The sequence below is a fragment of the Esox lucius genome, chromosome 15 (assembly GCF_011004845.1).
Source record: "Esox lucius isolate fEsoLuc1 chromosome 15, fEsoLuc1.pri, whole genome shotgun sequence".
Lineage (NCBI taxonomy): Eukaryota > Metazoa > Chordata > Actinopteri > Esociformes > Esocidae > Esox > Esox lucius.
In genome coordinates this window covers 23,706,403-23,726,916 of record NC_047583.1, presented here as the reverse complement: position 1 = coordinate 23,726,916, position 20,514 = coordinate 23,706,403, and the positions used below count along the sequence as shown (strand labels likewise).

The window sequence follows — 20,514 nt, the reverse complement described above, 5'->3', positions numbered from 1 at the left end:
TTCTTAACAGCGTTCCCCAGTGACATAAGTATGGATACAAGGAGTTGTAAATATGGGTTAAACTGTCTGCATGAGCCCAAGTATTGTGGATGGACTGTGTATCCCACATGTAATAAATAGACCCTGCACTTGAAATTAGTACTGACGCCTATTTCAGTCCAAGTCGAGCAATGCCAGTATACTATGATGTTTTTGGACCAAAGGAGAATGTGTTTTTACCAGACATTTTATTTTACTTGATTTCCTGGCTAGTCATGACATCAGTCCAGAATGACTGTTTCAGACACCAGATACAAGCAGGGTGCCATTGTGTAGTTAGCTAGCCTGGAGTACACTGAACGTGATTTACAGTTTGAATCAGGGTTACAAACTGTATGCTTTTGCCTGTGACTTTCACTCTTAATCCTCTCCCGGGAATCCACCATTTGTGTCTGTTGTTACATGTGAAATAAGCACATCTTGCGAGTCAGGGTGGAGCATTTATTTCATTGTGATGAGTAAGTTTTAAATATCCTGGTATTCCTTATACATTCATTAAATTACTAGAGGTTTCTTTATTTGGCCATTGCAACAGCTAGTCTTCTTGGGGTCTGACATTCAACATTATTTGTAAATAACAATTGCACAAATAAAAAAGAAAAAAGAAATATACAAATGTCCTACAGCGAAAGCAATGTTACATTACAAAAATCTTCTGTTCAAATATGAAACATTTAAGACTTTAAATCAGCATTAATGAAAGAGGTAGACCTATAAGTGTCAACACCAACAACAATTAAACAACCATTAGACAGCAATAGTCCTTGGTTTTAGTTACAATCAATTAACCCAGCCAGGAATACATTTAATTGGCTCTTCATTTTAGGCATCTCCGTAGTCCGAGTTCCCGCATATCACCCCTGCGTCCTCGTGATGGGCACAGTTATGTATTCCTATGCCCGCGTGTTGGCAGTCCAGCAGGCTCTCCTCTGTCCCCTCACACTGCACATCGTCCAGAAGAATCCGGAGACTATTCCCCTCTCCGAATTCCGAGCGCTTGGATGCCTTCAAAGCAAACCTGTACCCCATCTGCCGACAAACCACCTCAGCATTCCTTGTATTCCACAAGTCGTCACACACCGTACCCCATTTTCCGTTAATAAAGACTTCCACCCTTCCCCGATCGCCCCGTCCCTGCTCGTCCCCCACTAGTCTGACGGCCCCGTTCTGTGGCGCCGCCGGCCGGTGCTTGCCCTTCCTCGTACGGTTCCTCCGGCGTGTGTGTTTGGGTGGCTTGGTTGTTGTTGTGGTGGTTGGAGGCAGCGTGGTAGGGACAGCAGCCGGTTCTTGCTCTTTTAACATGTCCATGAGCTCCTGAAGCCAGTCCTTGTTGGACTCTGTTCCTGGAGGCTCCGGGGAATGAGGTCTGAAGGGTTCTTGCTGGGAGAGCTTAGGACTCTTGTTTGGTAGTTCAACTCCTGTTAATGCTGAGGAGTAGAAGAAGAGGTCAGTAGTAGGATAACAAAAGCCTGAGGGTGAGGTCAGGAGCATGTCACATTCCTGAGCAAAACAAGCAAACGATTCATTTGTAACACAACAGGAAAACTATACATGATAACCAGTCCCGAATCAGAGTAAAATTGGAAACGTTCCTGAATGGGAAAATACAGTCTAAAGATTCATGTGTTCACAAGCCAAGACAATTACGGGAGTCTCTAATTACCAAATGGCAAATCAAGACTCATAATACTCCCGATTTTTTCAAATGTTTTATTTGAAGCTATAAAAAAAATGCTAATGTTAACAGAATGGATTTTTTAAATCAAAACTGATCAGACTGAGCCATAATGAATAGTAAGAAAGATTATGTAAGCAGCAATCAGCTATGAGTTGTGTGCAGCAAAAATGTGTGCGCGCGCCCTGTTGTTGCTTGCTCTTTGGGGTTTCAGGCTGGGTGTTTGTAAAAGCACTTTTTGACAACGGCTGATGTGAAAAAAGGTTGATTGATAGGTAAGTGCTTCCAAATGGTCTGTCATTTTTCACTTTCCATCATCAAAATGTAGAGCTTTTGACACTTGTCATTATGAAAGTGTAGAGCTCTTGACACCCGGCGCTATGGAAGTGTAGAGCCCTTGACACCCAGGCGCTATGGAAGTGTAGAGCTCTTGACACCCGGCGCTATGGAAGTGTAGAGCTCTTGACACCCGCCGCCATGGAAGTGTAGAGCTCTTGACACCCGGCGCTATGGAAGTGTAGAGCTCTTGACACCCGCCGCTATGGAAGTGTAGAGCTCTTGACACCCGCCGCTATGGAAGTGTAGAGCTCTTGACACCTTGCGCTGTGGAAGTGTAGATAGTTCTCTTTCAAAGGCATTGTATTTCTTGAACTGATATTTCTGGAGTTCTTTCATTTGGCATATTTGTCTTTACAGTGAAGTTTGTTCGCGATGTTTATTGAAAAGAAATCATGTAGTTTCAAAAAGCAGCAAAAGGCAAATACGTTTTTCGTAAAGAAACGCAGGGCGTACTGACCGACATGACATTAGGCCAGCAGGTCAAAGTCTATACTCTGTGTCTTTGGCCATAATCTCACCCTAATGATCCCAAAACACTGCATAAAGAGACTACCACACTGCATAAAGAGACTACCACACTGCATAAAGGGACTACCACACTGCATAAAGGGACTACCACACTGCATTAAGGGACTACCATTGCCCGTGGCCATCATGGAGTCCCTCCGATGCAACAATTGCATTGTTAAAAGTTGGCATCTGCACTACAGCTGGCAGATATGCCCGAGTTTCAGGTGTGGTGTTGATCCAGGCTACCAAGTCTCCCATGAAGAAAACGACTTGAAAAAGCTTGACTGTCATAGAGGAATGCTCTGTGGAGACACCAAAGGGTTCAAGAAAATAGATATCTTCTGATGCTGGAAAATGGAAGGTAGTTCCAGAATGCTATGGCTGTGAAGTGCATTGTGGGCTCTGCGTGGATAAGTGATTGGTAATAGCCCTTAACAAGTTCAAATGCATTTCTGACAGGTTAACTTGTCTTATGAACATTAAAATGTCTTCAAAATCATTATGAATTATATAGCAGTCAATTATTCAAGATTGTCTCAACTGATAAATTGCAATATTTTAATAATATATTATAAAATTAGGATTACCCTGTCATACTTGTATTATGTTCTAGCATATCATTATATACTGTATGTATTACAACTAGGATATAATTGAATGTAATGCAACTGCAGTAACTGTAACTGCAGTAATGCTTATGACATGAACTCTGGGAACAAGACATGGGCAGTATGTAATGTCAGTGGGCCTGACACAGCTAACCAAATAGTTCATCTCCATATAACAGCAGCTGGTATTTTAGTGAAAAATGCAATTAAAGCTAATTTACACTAAGTAATTTTACTATTTTATTAATTGCATAAATTAGAAGTATACCCAACATAATAAAAAAAAAAGTGGTTTTACCATACAATTTGTTATGTCATCTCATGGAAGAAAAAAGCGGTAACTGCTGTTTAGGGGTCAAATGTCACATCTGAAGTTTAGAGTACAATATGAATAACTAACAAAGTCATAGTATGACCACAGATCACCTCCATGAGACCTGACTAGAATTCATTTGATTCCTTTAGTATTAAAAAACCTTGAAACCATTATTTTAACATTTTTGCTGGGTAGAGCAGCAGTGGAATGGGACCTGACGGGAAGTGTGGGACGGGACCTGAAGGGAAGTGTGGGACGGGACCTGACGGGTTCTTGTGGCTGGGAGAGCTTAGGACTTTGGGTTGGTAGTTCAACTCCTGTTAATGCTGGGGAGTAGAAGAAGAGGTCAGATGTAGGATAATGGAAGAATAAGGACACTCACAGGACCCAGGCAGCTTTGATAACCCAGTCAAATTAAAAAACAAAGCACTCTAAATCAATATGGGGGTAAATTAAGACCAGAACACTGCTTGTTGTTGAGTTTGTCTCAACCTCTGGAAAGGGTTTTTCCTGAGATACACAAAAGGATTTGCTAGAAGCTTGACTAAATTTAAGGAGAAACCCTGCATACAGACCCAGCAGCACGCACACCAAGCCCAGATTTACCTGAGGTAATCACTGTTTCTAACGTCCAAAGAGTGAAATCAGTAGCGTCACTGAAGACCCATATTGCAGAGACCTTCGCTATACTCTCTCCTCTGGACGTGCCTGTAACCTCTCTCTGGAGAGACACATCAAGAATACCATCATGCATGTTAAGCACCTAATTAAATCAGACATCACGGCGACCCTCCGAGCTGGCTTCACTGCACATTGGATGCCTTTGACACCGTGATGTCTGATTTTGACACTGTGCTGGTGTCAAAACACTATCATACCGCCCTCAAACACAGTCATGCTCCTTGAAGAGCAGGTTAAGCAGTACAAGGGATAGGTGGCCACGGTGTTGGAGAAGTTCCTGTGTCTTGACTTTGTAGTGGGACTACTGGAACGTGCACTGAATCTGGTGAACCGAAACCTCTCTTAGATCAAGCACACTTGATCTGCTGGTGCCCACAGGATTGGAGGGAAACTCTGTAGTTCGACCATACTATTTCCACGATACGGAAAACATGTGGAGCTGAGAGATCTGTCCATACCCAGGCAAGGTACCCAGGACATCATGATCTAATCATCTATAAAGGATGTTTTTCCGCATCACAGTTCATCCAAAAAGATATTTGGAGGATTGAAATATGATGGGGTAAAAACACCAACAGCAGCAGCAGGACTTTGTGCCAGAAATGCTAAGACATTACCGTTCCATTAAAATGACCTTCGCCATAGAGTGTAAAACCAAGGCCTTTCTCCATTATGCCCTAATAAAGGGAGACCACTTGTATCGATTGTCTGTTTTAGCATTCTGATGGTGGCTTCTTTTTATTTCAATACGTGTTAATGGCAAATACCTAGACATGTTATTCCAATATTTGTCTTCGTGTGGTCCTTTTTCAGGTTAGATATATATATTGTTTGAATGTCTGTAGTTTTGTCATGTCAGCGGTAGGTCCAGTAGTGTGATGAAAATGTAACCAAGTAAACAGCTAAGTGTGTCAAAGTACAGGACAACTAAGAACGTTGATGAGTAATGCTGAACCTTTGGACTGTTGGTTCCGTGGCTACTACACTGCACACAGCGCCAAGCCAACCGGTGAAGCCAACCGGTGAAGCCAACCGGTGAAGCCAACCGGTGAAGCGAACCGGTGAAGCGAACCGGTGAAGCGAACCGGTGAAGCCAACCGGTGAAGCCAACCGGTGAAGCCAACCAGTGAAGCCAACCGGTGAAGCGAACCAGTGCACATGTGCCGGTGCTGTTTGTGAAAGCAGGAGAAGTCTTACATCTCGCTTAACGCAATCTCAGAGGTTCTGCTTGTGATAACGACCTTTTGCTGAGCCAAACTTCAAAACGTTTTGGTCCAAATCCATTTTATACTTAATTTTATCCTAAATCAGATGTGGGATATCTACACTGACGGGCCTAAAGTGTTAGATTTGGAAAATGACAATAGCATGTACAGTGGTTAATAGTGTAATAGGAATAAGGAAAACCTAGACGTCTTTTGCCTAAATAATCATGTAAATTTAAACTGACTTTAATTAACAAGGTGAAGCTGTGAGATCTAGTTTATATTTTACTGACGAGCATTTGATTGGTCAAATTAATGAACTAAAGGCAAGGTTTCATGTTGACAGCCAGTCTACTCACTTTCCTTTGGTTGGAACTTGATGAGCTTGCTCTTCACTCTGACAGGGAGGGGGTCATAGTGACATTGTCTCGGCGGTGCCCGTCTGTAAACACAAAAAGGTCCTCAGCTCACTAGAGAAAAAATAAACCAGTGGGTGAGAAGTCATAGGTTCACAGTGGCCTTCAGCCTGTCTCCTTCAGATAAGGAGGCTAAAGCCCTCATCTACTTCTCCAGTAGTTGAAGGTAATTCAAATCAGCTTCATCAGTCAGTGTGGAATAAATATATTGACAGTACATTGCTGCAGCCAACAGAGAAAGCCAGAAAATGAGACACCAAGACAGAGAGGGAGTGTGAAAGAGCAAGGGAGCAAAAGAGAGACAGCGTGAAAGAGCAAGAGAAAGAACAATATGGAGGGAGAGAGAGAAGAAGCAAAAGAGAAAGAGAGAGAGAAAGATGTTGCACAGAGAGAGCTAAAGAGAGGGGGTTTGATAGCAAGAGAGAGAGGGGAGGAGAGAGGTCATGTTAGAGAGAGGGGAGGAGAGAGAGGGCATGTTAGAGAGAGAGGGGAGGAGAGAGGTCATGTTAGAGAGAGGGGAGGAGAGAGAGGGCATGTTAGAGAGAGAGGGGAGGAGAGAGGTCATGTTAGAGAGAGGGGAGGAGAGAGAGGGCATGTTAGAGAGACAATGAGGTTGCGGCCAAGGCTGTCTGGACCTGTGTCAGAGGGAGAGAGATTTGGATGACTTGAACCCTGTCAACACCCTGGATATTTTTTATCCTCTGTACTCTTCTTTACCCAGAAACCCCTGAGGGGGGAGTCAACATCTGTAGAGTGTAAGAAAACGTAGCCAAAACAAAGAACAGAACGCCTTTCATCAGCAGCTATTCTACAAGAACACAGAACGTACTGAGTCAAACAAGTCAATTAGATTAGTTACTGCAGACACAACTGTAATCCAGCACATTCTTTGGACTTAAAACAAAGACAAATGCATAATCATTAACAGATGTTCAAAATGTTTTACTGATTTGGTTTGACTTTGTCTCCAAACTATTAGACTGTATGAAACTAGTCTTTCTGCCATGAAAGAAGAGTAGGCCACTTGACTTGCCTCACCACACCCAACAGTGTCAGGCGTTTGAAATGGCAGGCTGTGACTTTACCTTGAAGGATCTACCAGTTTGTAAACAACGCCAGTGGGAGATGTGGCACTGGGCACCCCAGTTGACATAAAATAAAGTTCGCCTGTTCAAACAGAAAAAGAAGCATTTCATGTCAGTTGAAACTCAAGCTGGTCTAAAGGCTAGATTAACTTACAATTCCAGTTTTTTGTATTTAATTTGTATGAATGTATCTTTGTGTGTACTGCAATGTTATACATTGCATACTAAACAGAAAAAAAAAAGCTACCGTTTAGAGAAATGGCTTTTATTCATTTTTTTGTGGCCTAAGACTTCCTCACAGTGCTGTATATGTTATTATAATTTTATTTATTGTCATCAACATAAAACTAGCCTTAAATCCACACAACCCACATATGTGATACTAAAAACGTTTCTGTTGGTTAGGCCCATAGGCAAACAAAATGCTGTGTATTGTGAGTCTTACCGGCCTCGTCCTCGGCAAAGGAAATTATGTACTGGTAGTAGTTGTTGATGAGACCTGGGAACGCACAGGTCAAACCAATGCCCATACAGATCTCATGGTAGTCCCACTGACCAGTGTTCTTATTCTCCAGGAGGCTCATCATACGCCTATTGGCAGGAAACAACATTTCATTTTATGTGGGGTCATACCAATGTTAACACCTTCTGTATGGACTAAATATGAACAAATAACCTTACCCGCTCATAAAGTCCCCAAATATGTACATGCCATTCAGATTGGGATATTCACAGCCTCTGTACACATAACCTCCAGTCACAGATTTGCCCATTTTATGAGGATAGGCGTAAATCGGGAGAACGTCATCTGAAGGAAAGGAAACAAGGAGATAGAAGAACTTTTTAAACATAGTGTGATTTTCCAGACATCCTGGTTGGAGGATTCCTGGATTTCCTGCTTATTCCCTCTTGAGCACTTCCCGTCTAAGCAAATTCTGATCCCTGATTTCTTTCCACTCTAGTCCCATTAGTGTATAAGGAGGAATAAAGAACAGCATACAAAGTAAATCAAATCTCTCAGTCAGTTACAGGATATCGTTGTAACGTCGAGTACAGGAGTTGGCCATACAGCAACTCATCTGGAATGAGTCACCAGGGCGCCCACCTAGAGATCTGTTGGCGCACAGCTTTTTGTCATAACAGGAGAAGCCCTCTTTGGCCCTCCAGCCGTAGTTCCGTCCCTTCTCTATGATGTCGATTTCTTCAAACTTGTTCTGGCCCACGTCCCCGCAGAAGATCCGGCCCTTCCCCTCCTTAGTCAGGGGATCCCCGCGGTCCACAGAGCACCTCCATGGTAGAAGGAGGAGAAAGCAGACCAATAAAACAGCAGTTGACAAGCTATCGGCCCGGCGCTGTAATAGTACTACCGCTTTGTTTTCCCGAGGGGAACCGTGTTAACTCAGAGTTGTTGGGGGGGGGGGGGGGGGGAGAGAAGGGGCACCTCCACATGTTGCGCACTCCGTAAGCGTAGACCTCAGGGCGTGCGCCGCGCTCGTACACGAATGGGTTGTCGGAAGGGATCCGGTACAGGGGACCCCGGTCGTTGTCATCCACGTCGATACGGAGCACTTTGCCTAACAAGGCCGACCTATTAACCAGAGGAACAGAACGTAGCCCTTGTCTCATTATGCTGACAGTGTTATGACTCAGCGGTTTGAGATGTAACCACCTGCCCTTACTTGTTCTGAGCATTTCCGTGTTTCCCAAACGGGTCTCCGGCCATGCCGCCGTCTCCAGTGAAGATGTACAGATACCCGTCATTGGCAAACATCACCATTCCACCGTTGTGATTGGAGGCCGGCTCATCAACCTCTAGAATGATCCTGAGATGGGGTTTGGAACAAGACACACGACAGGAAAGTCTGAAACGTCTCTCTGAGAAACATGCATTCCCCAACCCTTCAGTCATCATAACAACCTTAAAGCCAGACTTCCTTGGTGATGGGACCCACAGGAGCCATTTTGAAGCCAGAACATAACACATACGGTGAAGTAAACAAGTATTGGCGCCCTTAATGAAATTTAGCAAACGTGAATGCAAAATATAAACAGCAAAAGCAGTGAGTCATATTTTAGGCTCAGACATAAAGGGGACCCGTGTACTTTCATTACAACATAATCATTTCTCAAACACAACATATTTATTGAGTAGAATAACTTTTTTCTGCAAAATAAATTTTTCTAAAGTTTTGGCACCCCTAAAAATGATATAAAATCCAACCAAACAAAGTGGTGTCTGTTATGAAATTCTATGTTTTGGCCGGTCTCTCAAGAAACTGTATTCATGCCTTTTACCTGTTCCTGTTTCCCTGGGGTATAAATGAGGTCGCATGCAAGTAAAATCCCTATGACATCTATCACCATGGGTAAAACCAAAGAGCTGTGAGCAGAAACATGACACATGGAGATCAGGTAAAGGATATAGAAAATGCATACAACTAAGTCGACCTACAGAGATCAGGTAAAGGATATAGAAAATGCATACAACTAAGTAAACTCAGAGCAATAATCTAAATTCTGGAACAGTTGCAGATTTGCCAAGTAAAAGACACGTGCATATTGGCCCCATGGTGAGGGTTGCAAAGAAGAATCCAAGGATCACAGGTTCAGAACTATTTTTCAGTCTAGAGGAATCTTGTATTTATCAAGTCTTAAAACCCACTGTGGTACACCACTTCCATGTCAACAAGCTCTTTGGGAGGGTTGAAAGAAACAAGCCTTTAATAAGCTCAATCCACACATTTTAGCACCTAAACTACTGGAATCGTGTGTTCGGTGAGACAACAACTGAACTTTTCGACCATGCACATCATTGGCATGTTTGGTGACACAAGGGGACTGCATCCAAGAAAAAGCACCTGACACCCAGGGTAAAATATGGAAGTGGATCATTGATGAATGGGGCTGTTTTGGTAGTAGTGTTCTAGGTACTCTTATTACGACAGATGGCACAATGATTTACAATAAATACCTGGATATTTTAACCCAAAACAGGGCTGCCTCTGACTGGGGAGACCTGGTTGTGCACGGACATCTGAATTGAAGAGGGTAGTCTACAAGCACGAACCCAAGGCTGTCAGGGATCTTGAAATGTGCAGCATGGAAGAGTGCTCCAACATCCCTCCCAAAGTGTGCACCTACCTTGTCAGGCTTTACAGGATGAGGCTCAGTGCTGTCAGTGGGAGGATCCAGGAAACACTGATCGTATGGGGGCCAAAAGGTTTCAAACTTATGATTTGCAGAAATGCCACACAATCATTTGTGTTTGACAAATGATTGTGTTGTATTGGAAGTACATGGCTCCCCTTGATGTTTGAGCCCAAAACATGACTCAACGTTTGTGTTCTTTTTGGCATTCCCTTTGCTCACCTTCATGAAGGTTGTTGCTACTCGTTGGTTGTGCCCCTTAATGGCACTTTCCTCCGCCTATATAGGGCACTTCTGTTGACCAGAGCTGGCCTCAAAGTGCAGTTTGGGAGTCAAAACTCTACCTCTCGGAAGCGTGGTCCACTACGTTCATGTCACCTGAGGAGACACGAAACTCGCTGATCCTGATCCTCTCGTCGAAGCCCACCTCCACCGAGTAGTAAACGTACAGCTTCCCGTTGTGCTTATAGTTAGGGTGAAAGGTCAAGCCCAGGAAGCCCCTCTCGTCCCCCTCCCAGGGTGACGTCAGCACGGTCTCTGTGATGTTCAGGAACGGCTTCTCCAGTCTGGAACGGTCAGGCAGGTATGTCCACACCAAACCCACCTGTGATACCGTAAGGTTATAGTCTGTTTAAAATGTACACTACAAACACCTTATGGGGACGTTTACAGGCTACACGTTATTCCATCCATTGAGCTTTTCAGTCGGGGATCATAAATTCAATCTGGGTTTGAGGAATCGGCCCTTTGACACCACAGTGCAATGCAAGAGTTCAGGAAATTGAGCACAAACACACCTGTTCCGCTACAAAAAAGCGGTGTGTGCCATCGTTGGCGTGCACCATAGCCAGCGGGTTCCGCAGCCCGTTGGCTACCTCCTCTAGACAGAGCTGTAGGCAGCCCTCTGGGTTGGCCACGACCCGGCCCAGGTTCTGGGTCAGTTGCTCATTCCTGAGGGGTTTGTTTATATTTTTACTGGACATATCCATTAGAATTGAAAATTACAATAAGGAGAATTTGCTCAACTCCCAAACCCAAGCTAAACTGGCGGCGGTCCCACCTGAGGATGTGTGGGTAACAGTAGTCTGGGTCCTCCAGCTGCAGGTTCTGGCAGAACCGGACCTGGTCCTGCTCGGTTTCGGCATGCTGCGGTTGGTCTGAAAGCAAAGTGATAGTGGAACGGCATTTGGACCAGAACTGAGAGCAGTAGTCTGGGCAGAGGCCAGGGATGGTTCTGGTGGGAGTACTGGGGTCCTCAGCATCGAATAGGTGAGCTGCATAGGGAGAGCATTCCTAAAGGAAGGGAGAAAGGGAGACAGGAGAAGCGGATGGGGGACGAACCAGACTTTTTCCAGTTCTGTGACGCACGTTCACTGTCCATGTGAGGAGATATGTTTGTAATTACGAAATGCATTATGCAGTGGTTGGCCAGAGCGCTACATAATGATATTACGCTATGCGCGCTGAAGTGAGACACGTTTAAGTCAGACGATTTTAAATGTAATTTGGACCAATATGCTGTTTTATCACAAGCTACAGACAAGCCAAATGTAGTAAGGAGATCGATGTAATTTGAAAGCTCAAACCAGTCGACCTTTACCCGAGCTTATTATTTACCTGACAGAGAAGGTCCTGCACGTATCCAGCGCAGTTGGCATATCCATAATAGTCAAAATTGTCCATTATATTGTAGAATTTCGTCATTAACTCTTGGTCCTTCACAGAATCACAGCAGCCGAAGGTCCCGTACATTGTGCAGAACTGGAGGTCCTCTTGAGGCTTAAAAGGGGGCTTAAAATCCAAGCATTGCGGGTGTAGGAACACAGGTGCAATCCAAAATCCCAGCAAACATAAACGAATGAACGGTGAGTGCCAGACACAGCCGAGGATGTCACAACAATACCACATATTACCGTATTAGTCACCTCGTGTTCCGCTAAAACTTCATGGATCCGAAAGTTATGCAAACTGGAGAAAAAAATAGACTCCGTCCGGTTCGATGGTCCCGTGGTCGTGTGTCTGTGTGTCAGAGATATATGAGAGAGAGCGTTCGGTTCGCTGCACTTTGTTTTACAACTTTAATAATCAACTTTGATCCGGTTACTGTGACCTGCAACCGGTCGAATGTAGAAGCCCTTTTATATTCCACAATACGTTCACGTCGTATTTGTATCGGGTACTTTTTTGTCCGCATGACACAAGTCCGGGCCAAGTCTAAAAATTTTTTAAGGCCAGTACATTTTGGTAAACATGCTTTATATCAGAAGCAAATCTCGGCTCAAGTTTCATCATAACTCCTATGTTCCTTGAACTCTGAACAAATCCAACTCGGCCTCATAGTATTGAGTAACATATATTACGTATTTCCATGAGACTTTACTTTGGGTTACGTTTTACAAACAGCTGTCACATTTCTGTTTTTATTATGTACAGGCATACCACAGAACAACATATTTGCTGCCAATATTTGCTCGATGATAACAATAAGTAATAATAATAGCAACTTGTATCAACACTAATGACATAGTGATCGTACATAAATAAATTAACATAGCCAGTTCAGCAAGGAAACCCAAGAGGTAATTGGCCAGCGATACTGATGTCACATCACTCCTATCACAATATCAGATTTCAAACCTGTCTATTTAATCGTCAGGTTACTCAATCTGATTTGTTGATGGTGCAAATCCACCCACCAACCATTACTCCACCTGTTTGCTTCTGTGTTTCCTTTTGTGGGGAGTGGTAAGCAAAGGATGTTGAAAAGACGTCTTCCTGGTTCAAAAGAAAGGATGTTGAACGGATTGTCTTTCGTATTATTTTGCTCACTGGGTCTGTACTGCGTACTTTGCTCATTGCCTATGGTGATTGCTGTTAACAGTGTTATGGTGATGTTATTGTGGTATACACTGCCATGTGATGGCAACGAGTTACCCCAAGTAACGAGACACTGTATACATTGCTCTGCATAGTTAAAATAATAATAATAAACGGTTTAACTAATATGTGGTATTTTCTGTCTTAAATATGTAAATGGTGTGTACATTAAGATGGCTGTGTGATTGCCAATTTAAGCAAAGTCTCCATGTTGGCGGTCAGACCAGGTCAAAGTGTTCAGTAATTTGATGGCGTGCAGGTAGCAAGTATGCTTCAATACGGTCCCTGTCTGACCTATGGTCAAGGAAAGAATAGCACGTGGCTGGGATGTAAATGATTGGTGATTCATGGTCCACGTTCTTTGTTGAGTAGTGGTCCTTGTGTTCCAGTGCTGAACTTTTTGCATACCATGTCACACTGCATCTGGTCAGGATGATCTCAATGGTGTGGCAGTAGTATTTAGAGAGGATCCTGGGTGACATGCCTCATCTCTTTAGTCAGGAGTACATTTGCAGCTGTGTATTTGTGACAACATTGTTTGATAGTCCATGACAAGAGGAACTTTAAACTGCTGACAATCTCAGTTGCAGCCCTGTTGATGTGGTTTAGGGTATAACAATGTAAATGGCATTCTCCATAGATTCAAGAAGTCAAACACATGAGTTACATTATGCCACTTGGGTGACATCAGTTGGTGTTTGTTCTTAGTAGATACTAAATATGACTTGAGGCCTATTTTCCCTGGGCTATTATTATCTGTCAGTCAATTAAATAGGATCAATTATGTTATTTTATTTAGACAGTGAAATTAGTTCATTTATAACATTATGTTCAATGAATAATGAATTTCTAATATCAAACTATCCAAACAAAAAGATGACTTATTTCATATAATAATTTGCTTATATAACATGTATTTTTGGTCTTGATATGTTTTATGACTTTTAGAGTTGATTCTGCATTCAATGCATTCATAGGTTTGCACCATTGTCAAATACAATGGCAAAATAGAATTTAAACCGTGGTTGAAATGGATGGTCGTTGCAACAATGTTGCCGTTTTTGGTGCAAATTTACATTTGACACTAGATGGCGACCTATCCATGCTTTGATTTTCCCCCACAAATCTCACCTGCGCCAAAACCTTAATCATAGAGATGGTTGGAGGACATAGTCGGGAGGATGTGTTCTACCATGGACATTGCCATTGACGGGATCCGCCATTTTAATGTAGTCAACTAGGTCTGACTTCCACTGCAATTGGCTAAATATTCCTGCTGACCCAGTGAGTCAGTAGCTGATCCCCCCGTTGGCGTAGTTGTTCTTTGATAACCAGATACTCCAAATGGGTCAGCACAAGGGATCCGCAAACACGTTTAAATTAAATTATTTAAAGTGGATGTGGCCCTGGCAGCCCATGCAGTAACACACGACATGTTGCACAGACGCACAGGAAATACCCATTCACCTCTCTAAGAATGTAGGAAACTATCAACAACTTCCACAGTGTTTTAATAGACTAATACTATTACTGGCCATTGATAATCGTAGGTTTTAGAATCCCTATTTTATATTTTTCAATGACACGCGTTATATCGTGTTATTACATTACATAATTTTTTGGGTATAGCAAACAGTCGGATTTATATGCATGCCAATTTTTTTACATTCCCAGAAAATACTTAGTTACACAACATCGTGCAACGGTAGGGCTACTGTTATAGCGTTGTCTTAAAAAGTTATAATATGCAATCTGGCTGGATTGCCATTAACAATGTGGGACCAATGCGCAAGCCTGTTCTATCTACCTGCTCTAACTTTCGTTCGAGTAGCCTAACCTAACAAAGTTCCTGATTGGTTCGCCGACTAATCTAGAGTAGGTTGAATCAGGTTTGAAGCAAATTCAACCACACTCCGATTCCAACTTGGTCAGTCGTAGCCGAAATGGACGAAATACTTTATTTGTTCGACAAGAATATTTCGGTATTATTAATATTGTCTGGCTGAAAATAAGCCTGCAGCCGGCACACAAAAGCTCTGACATCACGGATTTACGCAGCACTTGCTGAGGATCAGAGAGGCTAGCTCTTGGCTGTGAAAGGGAGATCCTGCCGGTCACTCTGTGAATCTGGCGTTCACGGCGAATGCACTTTTTCCCTTTCTGCCCTGTGCGTAAAAGCGGTCACGGAATCTCTCCAACCTTCACTGTGATAACCGGAGTGATAACGACAAGCAACATTATACCGGAATGAAAACAAAACACAGCATTTTAAGTATTTTCGGAATTTTACAAGGGGATTATCGACCGTTCGGCTACTTGCCTGCTTGCTTACCTATTTGGGTCACCCGCTCAGCTCCAACGCGCTTTTTTTAGTCTACACGTTACTGGCGTGTTTAATTCGTATTTTCTTGCACGGTGCATTGCCATAAAGAATAATGTAATCTAACATGGATCAGGTTTTCTCAAAAAAATCACAGTTGATGCTCGGTTAGACATCCTATAGATTAGGAAACTACCGACTACCATCGAACCCAGCAGCGCAACATCAGGAGTGGATCATGGCCAAACATTCGGACGGACTCTTGCGGGATGACTTGAATAGGCTCTCTGACGAAGAGCTTTCCAGGCTTGGCAAAGAAGAGCTGATAAGGAGACTACGGAGAGCGGATAACGAGAAAATGAACTTAATGGTGGAGCACGGGAACATGATGAAAGACGTGAATCGAAGACTACAGGTCCACCTTCATGAGATCCGCAGCCTCAAAGAGATAAACCAGAAGCTCCAGGACGACAACCTAGAGCTCCGTGAGCTCTGCTGTTTCTTGGATGACGACCGACAGAAGGGCAAGAAGTTGTCCCGGGAGTGGCAGCGTTTCGGCCGCTACACTGCTGGCGTGATGTGGAAGGATGTCAGCGTGTACCAGCAGAAGCTGAAAGAGCTAGAAGCCAATCAGGACTCCGTGATGCGAGAGAACCTGGAATTGAAAGAGATAATTCTGATGCTGGACGAGGAAAGGAATGGAGCTGGGTCACGGAGCTCCATAGACTCCCAGTCCAGCCTAACAAACCTGAACGGCGGGACAGGAACGGTACGGGACGTGGGGGATGGGAGTAGTACCTCAAGCACCGGCAGCGCTGGTAGTCCTGACCACCACCACAACCACATACACAAGCCGAGCGAGGAGAAAACGGCATCCCTGCGGAGGTCTATGGACGACCTGTCGGTGCCTCACATCCACAATGGACTGAACGGTGAGTCCAATAATTACTTGTAGAATCCTATGAAGCCATGGGATCTAGTGTGCTAAGGTGCTCCAGCTGTCTAGGCCACTGCCTCCAGTGCACATGTCCGGCCGCAGCGTGGGTTCAATTCTGGACCGCTGCTCTATCGGCAAAGAACCTCTCTTTCCCTGCTTCCCTGTCCAGTAAAGAATAGAATTTGCTGAAAAAATGAAAATCATGAGCTCATGCATGTTTAATTTATATGTTATAGGCTTCCACTGTATGAATGTGTGGTAGCTGGTCTAGAGTTGTGCAGGTTTGCAGTGACTCTGCAGTCATTGCGACACTATTCGCCCTGAATCTGCCCTTGCTGGGTGTGCGAGTAAAGAAGGTGAATGTGATTTAAATAGGTCTATAGCCAGGGACAATAGTTACTTTTAGGTCAATGAAACAGTGTTTTTTACTTGAAACCCAGAAGCTGTACATGACTAAGTTTCTTTTGAAAATGGCATCTGCCAAATATATACTTTTGACCGGAGTCGTGCGGGGCACTTGTGATGCAACGTAGAATTGAACCACCTTATATGTGCTCTTCATTCACACTTGACAGATATCAGAGACCCATTATCATCATCACATCAGTCTTATCAGAAAGGAGTTCGGCAGGTTTGGGGCACGCCCAAGTCATGACCTTGTGACTGATTGTAGACACTGAAAGTCAGATAAGGACCTATCAACCCCGAAACCAGAAAGTTTTCAAAACAATGTCCCTCTTACCTAAATTTTTTCTTGGCACACCAAACCGAATATTTCATGGTGTCTTCTATCGCCAGATAGTGATGTCTCCCAGTGTAGTAAAGACAGAGGCTTATTTGTTATTTTGTGGCAGTCAACTCCTTTTTGAATGTAATAGCAATCAAGTTCTTTGTTGGAAGGAGGCCGTTTGATAATGGATCCTAAAGTATTTCATTTAATTTATCGTAAATATGCTCTAAACACTATCCCTGCTTCCTTCTAATAAACAACCCCTGTCTTTTATCTGCCCACCTCTCCTTACTTCCTCAGCCCCTCTCAGTGATTCACTTTGAGGCCCTTTTGCTAACTAGTAGCATCCGGACAGTTGGCTAGAAAATACTTCAGATCAGCTACAGACAACACAGAGTTATTATGTCCTTATGTGTTTCTCTTTTTGTCCATGTGGTTAGCTAGTATTCTAGACATAAACATCAGTGGCTGGTTGAAGGTGGCGTGAACACACTGCTGTCAGTGGTGAGTGGCAGATAAGGGAGGAGGAAAGATGCCACTGGATGTGGTTTAATTCACCACCATCACTCTTTTGCAAAAACCCTGACCACCAAGGTACTTCAAAGAAAATGGGAAGATTTTATAGAAGCCAGTCATTAGAGGGACAGGGAAAAAGGGAGGTACTGTTTAGTTGTAATTTCTCTCTTCTTTACTGACTGAGTTTTAGCAAGGGTTATTGTGGAGTGGATGGGGATGCGTAGGTTATTCGTTTCAGTTCATCTTCCATGTCAGTGTGTCGATGTTTAACTAGAGTGTCAGAATCGTCTCACATGGTCAAGATAGAAGTATTGGAGGCATCAGTACAGTTATTTACTGAAAGGACTCAATGTTCATGTTTACACACACATACGCACACACACACACACACACACACACACAGAAACACACTGGGCCTTCCAGGCGGTGTGTGAGTTGTGTGGTGGGAAGTCTGCCAGGGGTGCGTGTGTGTGTACTGTGCGGCGTGAGGGAATGTTTGCTCTGTGGTTTGTAGGGAAACCATTAAACACATGGTGTGAAATGCCAGCACAGCACTTTGCCTGTCCTGTGGAGACAGGGGGACCAGATACAAACCCGCTGGAAAGACATAGTCAGAGGAAGACGCTCACTTCCAACACATGCCTGCTGGGTACTGAGTGGGTACCAAGAAACCAACACAATAAAACACCTGTCAGTCACTGAAGCAGGTCGTTTCTTAATGAAGCATTCGGCTACACTGACTCTACACTCGCCAGTGTGTCTGGACGGACTTTGTTCATTTGTTTTCATCCATAGGCGGTCTACGGGGTCTTGGGATGTTGTTACAAAGGTGTCGGATACTGTCACAGACTTAGCTGTCATATCAGCCACAGTGTTTGGTGCTCCGCGGCAAAGATGGCCGCCGTTGTGTTGACCGCATTGCTGTTGACCGCGTTGGTGGTGACAGTGTCCTGTCCTAGACAGATGGCGTGCCCCTAATTACCTCAACTCTGCTGCATGGCAGAACTAATGGGGATTATTTATCTAAATCCACGTCTCAAACCAAACACTATTCTCTTCATAGTGCGCTACCTTTGACCAGAGTCCAGAAGGTTCTGAGAAGAACAAAACTGCCCACTGTACAGGGCATAGGGGGTCATTTGGGGCACTCACTAATTATTGCCCTCCTCACAGCATCCAGCACGGCTGGGGCGATGCGGCGCTAAATCGCCTCAGTAAGTCACCTTGTTCTAATGGAAACAGAGCCCACTGAGCTTGGCAAACTGTCTATAGGCTGGTTTCTTAAGCTGGCTCGACCCCGCAGTCAATTCCATTTTTAGACAAACTAATTTTAATGTAATAGAAACCAAGTCTTTACTGGAAGTAACCAGTCTGCTAATGGATCCTAAAGGTCTTTATCTTATCGTAGACATGCTCTTAACACCATCCCCTCCCTTCCACTCCTCTCTCCTATCTGCCCACTGCTTCTTACTTCCTCAAACCCTCTTTTCAGCAGGTGATTAACTCTGGGGTCCATATGCTAACGATTAGCGTACGGGCAGTTGGCTGGACAATGCATCAGAACAGCTACAGACAATGCTTGAGTCATTAGTGCCTTATGTTTGTCTCTTTTGTCCATGTGGTTAAGGCTAATCAGTGTTCTGTGCTCCAAATGGCGCTCTAGTTCCTACTTAGTCGACTACTGTTCCATAGAGCTCTGTTTAAAATTAGTGCACTTAGAAAGTAGGGTTCCTTTTGGGACTAGGCTCCTGACCTTGTTCGGATGGACGCTGTGACATTGCTATTGTTACTGTGGCCAGTGGCCTTAGTTTATTAATACTCTGATGGACAAACTGTATTGATCGCAGTGCGCTGTCGTGTCAATAATAACTCTGCCCGTTGTTGATGCCAGCTGTTCAGTTCCTGGCTGGCTGTTTTGTTCTGACCGTATCATCACCTTTAAAGTGGCTTGATAGCCACTGAAAGCGACTGTTTTCATTTGCTGTTGGACAGGAGTCAGGAGTTAGTCCTTTAGTCACTTGCATTGTTCTAACACTAAAGATAGTTCTGTGTCCTCCAGCATTTTCTTGTCTGTGTTTGATATAGAGTTCATGGTGGTGTTAGAGTTATAGCCTATTTATTGGTTCCCTGTGCTCTCTGGCCTATTAAATCAGCCTATAAGGCCAGGGGAATGAGGTGCCTCTGTTGGGTTTACCCGTCGCTTTAATTTATCGCCCGGCCCATGTGGGAGGCCGTGTCTGTCGCAGTTTCAGCCTCTCTTTTTTGCGTGCTTGTGTGGGGGGGGATATGTACGTGAGAGGAAGCTCGCTTGTTGACATTGAATTTTGCTGTACGTTTACAGGATGAATTCCTTTGTTTCCCGTAAAATGACTTGGAAAAGAGTTTGATGTACATTCCTCTAATGATAAAGTTGGATCCAGGTCTCGCGTGTGTGTGTTTCTCCGTGTGTGTGTGTCTTTATAGTTTCCAAGACCAAACTTGAAAAAGGTTCTCTCTTCCTTCCTTTAAGTTTCTGCACTATGGCGATTGCCCTTTGTTATGCTCTCCCATCTTTCAATGCTATACAGATTTCCAATATACTTGTACTGTTTTTGTTTTAATAATAATCACATTAATAACAAGGGAAAATACACTTGTCCATAATAGCAATGCCTCTGAGGAAACTCTGTGGTCCAGCTAATGGATAGATGTCTAGATATTCTTCCCTGGGGACTACCCCTGCACTTCATCCTGCCCTGAAGTGATTAGACAGCCTGAATAGTTTGCAGTGCAGTGATACCACTTATCTTGTTTGGAGAGGGCATGAAGGGGGATGTTGACTTTGGCTGAGACACCAGTGGAGCTGTGGGGAAGTGTGGAGCTGAGAGCAGCGCGTTTCGGCTGGGTGGTGACTGATGACCTTACCTCCATTAGCCCAGAATCACCGCTATTCAGGAACAATTTTAAGCCATTTTATATAGATATTTTTTGGGGCATGGGTTCTGGTTGGTGTTAGAACTCACTGTGGTGCGTTAGCTTGGCTTACTTCTGGTTTAGGGCCTCCTGTTCCAGAGGTCTTCTGGGTTATCGTGCTTCTAATGAGCCTGTAGCTGTGTGCTTGGTGGTATGTCTGT

General features: G+C 43.9%; 2 protein-coding genes across 5 annotated transcripts in view; one reads left to right on the top strand and one right to left on the bottom strand.

Moving 5' to 3' along the window:
* Positions 1-466: 466 nt before the first annotated feature.
* On the bottom strand, positions 467-12,336 carry hhipl1 (HHIP-like 1). Of its 4 annotated transcripts, none has more exons than XM_029125429.2 (13): positions 11,639-12,325; positions 11,082-11,314; positions 10,819-10,972; positions 10,366-10,625; positions 8,554-8,697; positions 8,316-8,462; positions 7,980-8,161; positions 7,556-7,682; positions 7,320-7,465; positions 6,875-6,956; positions 5,733-5,815; positions 3,750-3,813; positions 467-1,405 (listed from the first exon to the last, which is right to left on the bottom strand). In XM_029125429.2, exons 1-13 carry the CDS (start codon positions 11,927-11,929, stop codon positions 862-864), a joined length of 2,457 nt encoding a protein of 818 aa, XP_028981262.1. In that variant the 5' UTR covers positions 11,930-12,325; the 3' UTR covers positions 467-861. The 4 variants fall into 4 exon arrangements, with proteins under 4 accessions (XP_028981262.1, XP_028981259.1, XP_028981261.1 ...); XM_029125428.2 differs by lacking the exons at positions 467-1,405; positions 3,750-3,813 and adding exons at positions 1,433-1,466; positions 4,094-4,208 and having other exon boundaries at positions 11,639-12,336; XM_029125427.2 differs by lacking the exon at positions 467-1,405 and adding an exon at positions 4,094-4,208 and having other exon boundaries at positions 3,733-3,813; positions 11,639-12,336.
* Positions 12,337-14,754: 2,418 nt separating this feature from the next.
* Positions 14,755-20,514, top strand: part of ccdc85ca (coiled-coil domain containing 85C, a) — a 41,625-nt gene continuing 35,865 nt past the window's right edge. The window contains exon 1 of the mRNA XM_010894835.4: positions 14,755-16,150. Within this exon, the coding sequence (XP_010893137.1) occupies positions 15,457-16,150 (694 nt within the window). The 5' untranslated portion in view covers positions 14,755-15,456. The remainder of the gene's footprint in view (positions 16,151-20,514) is intronic.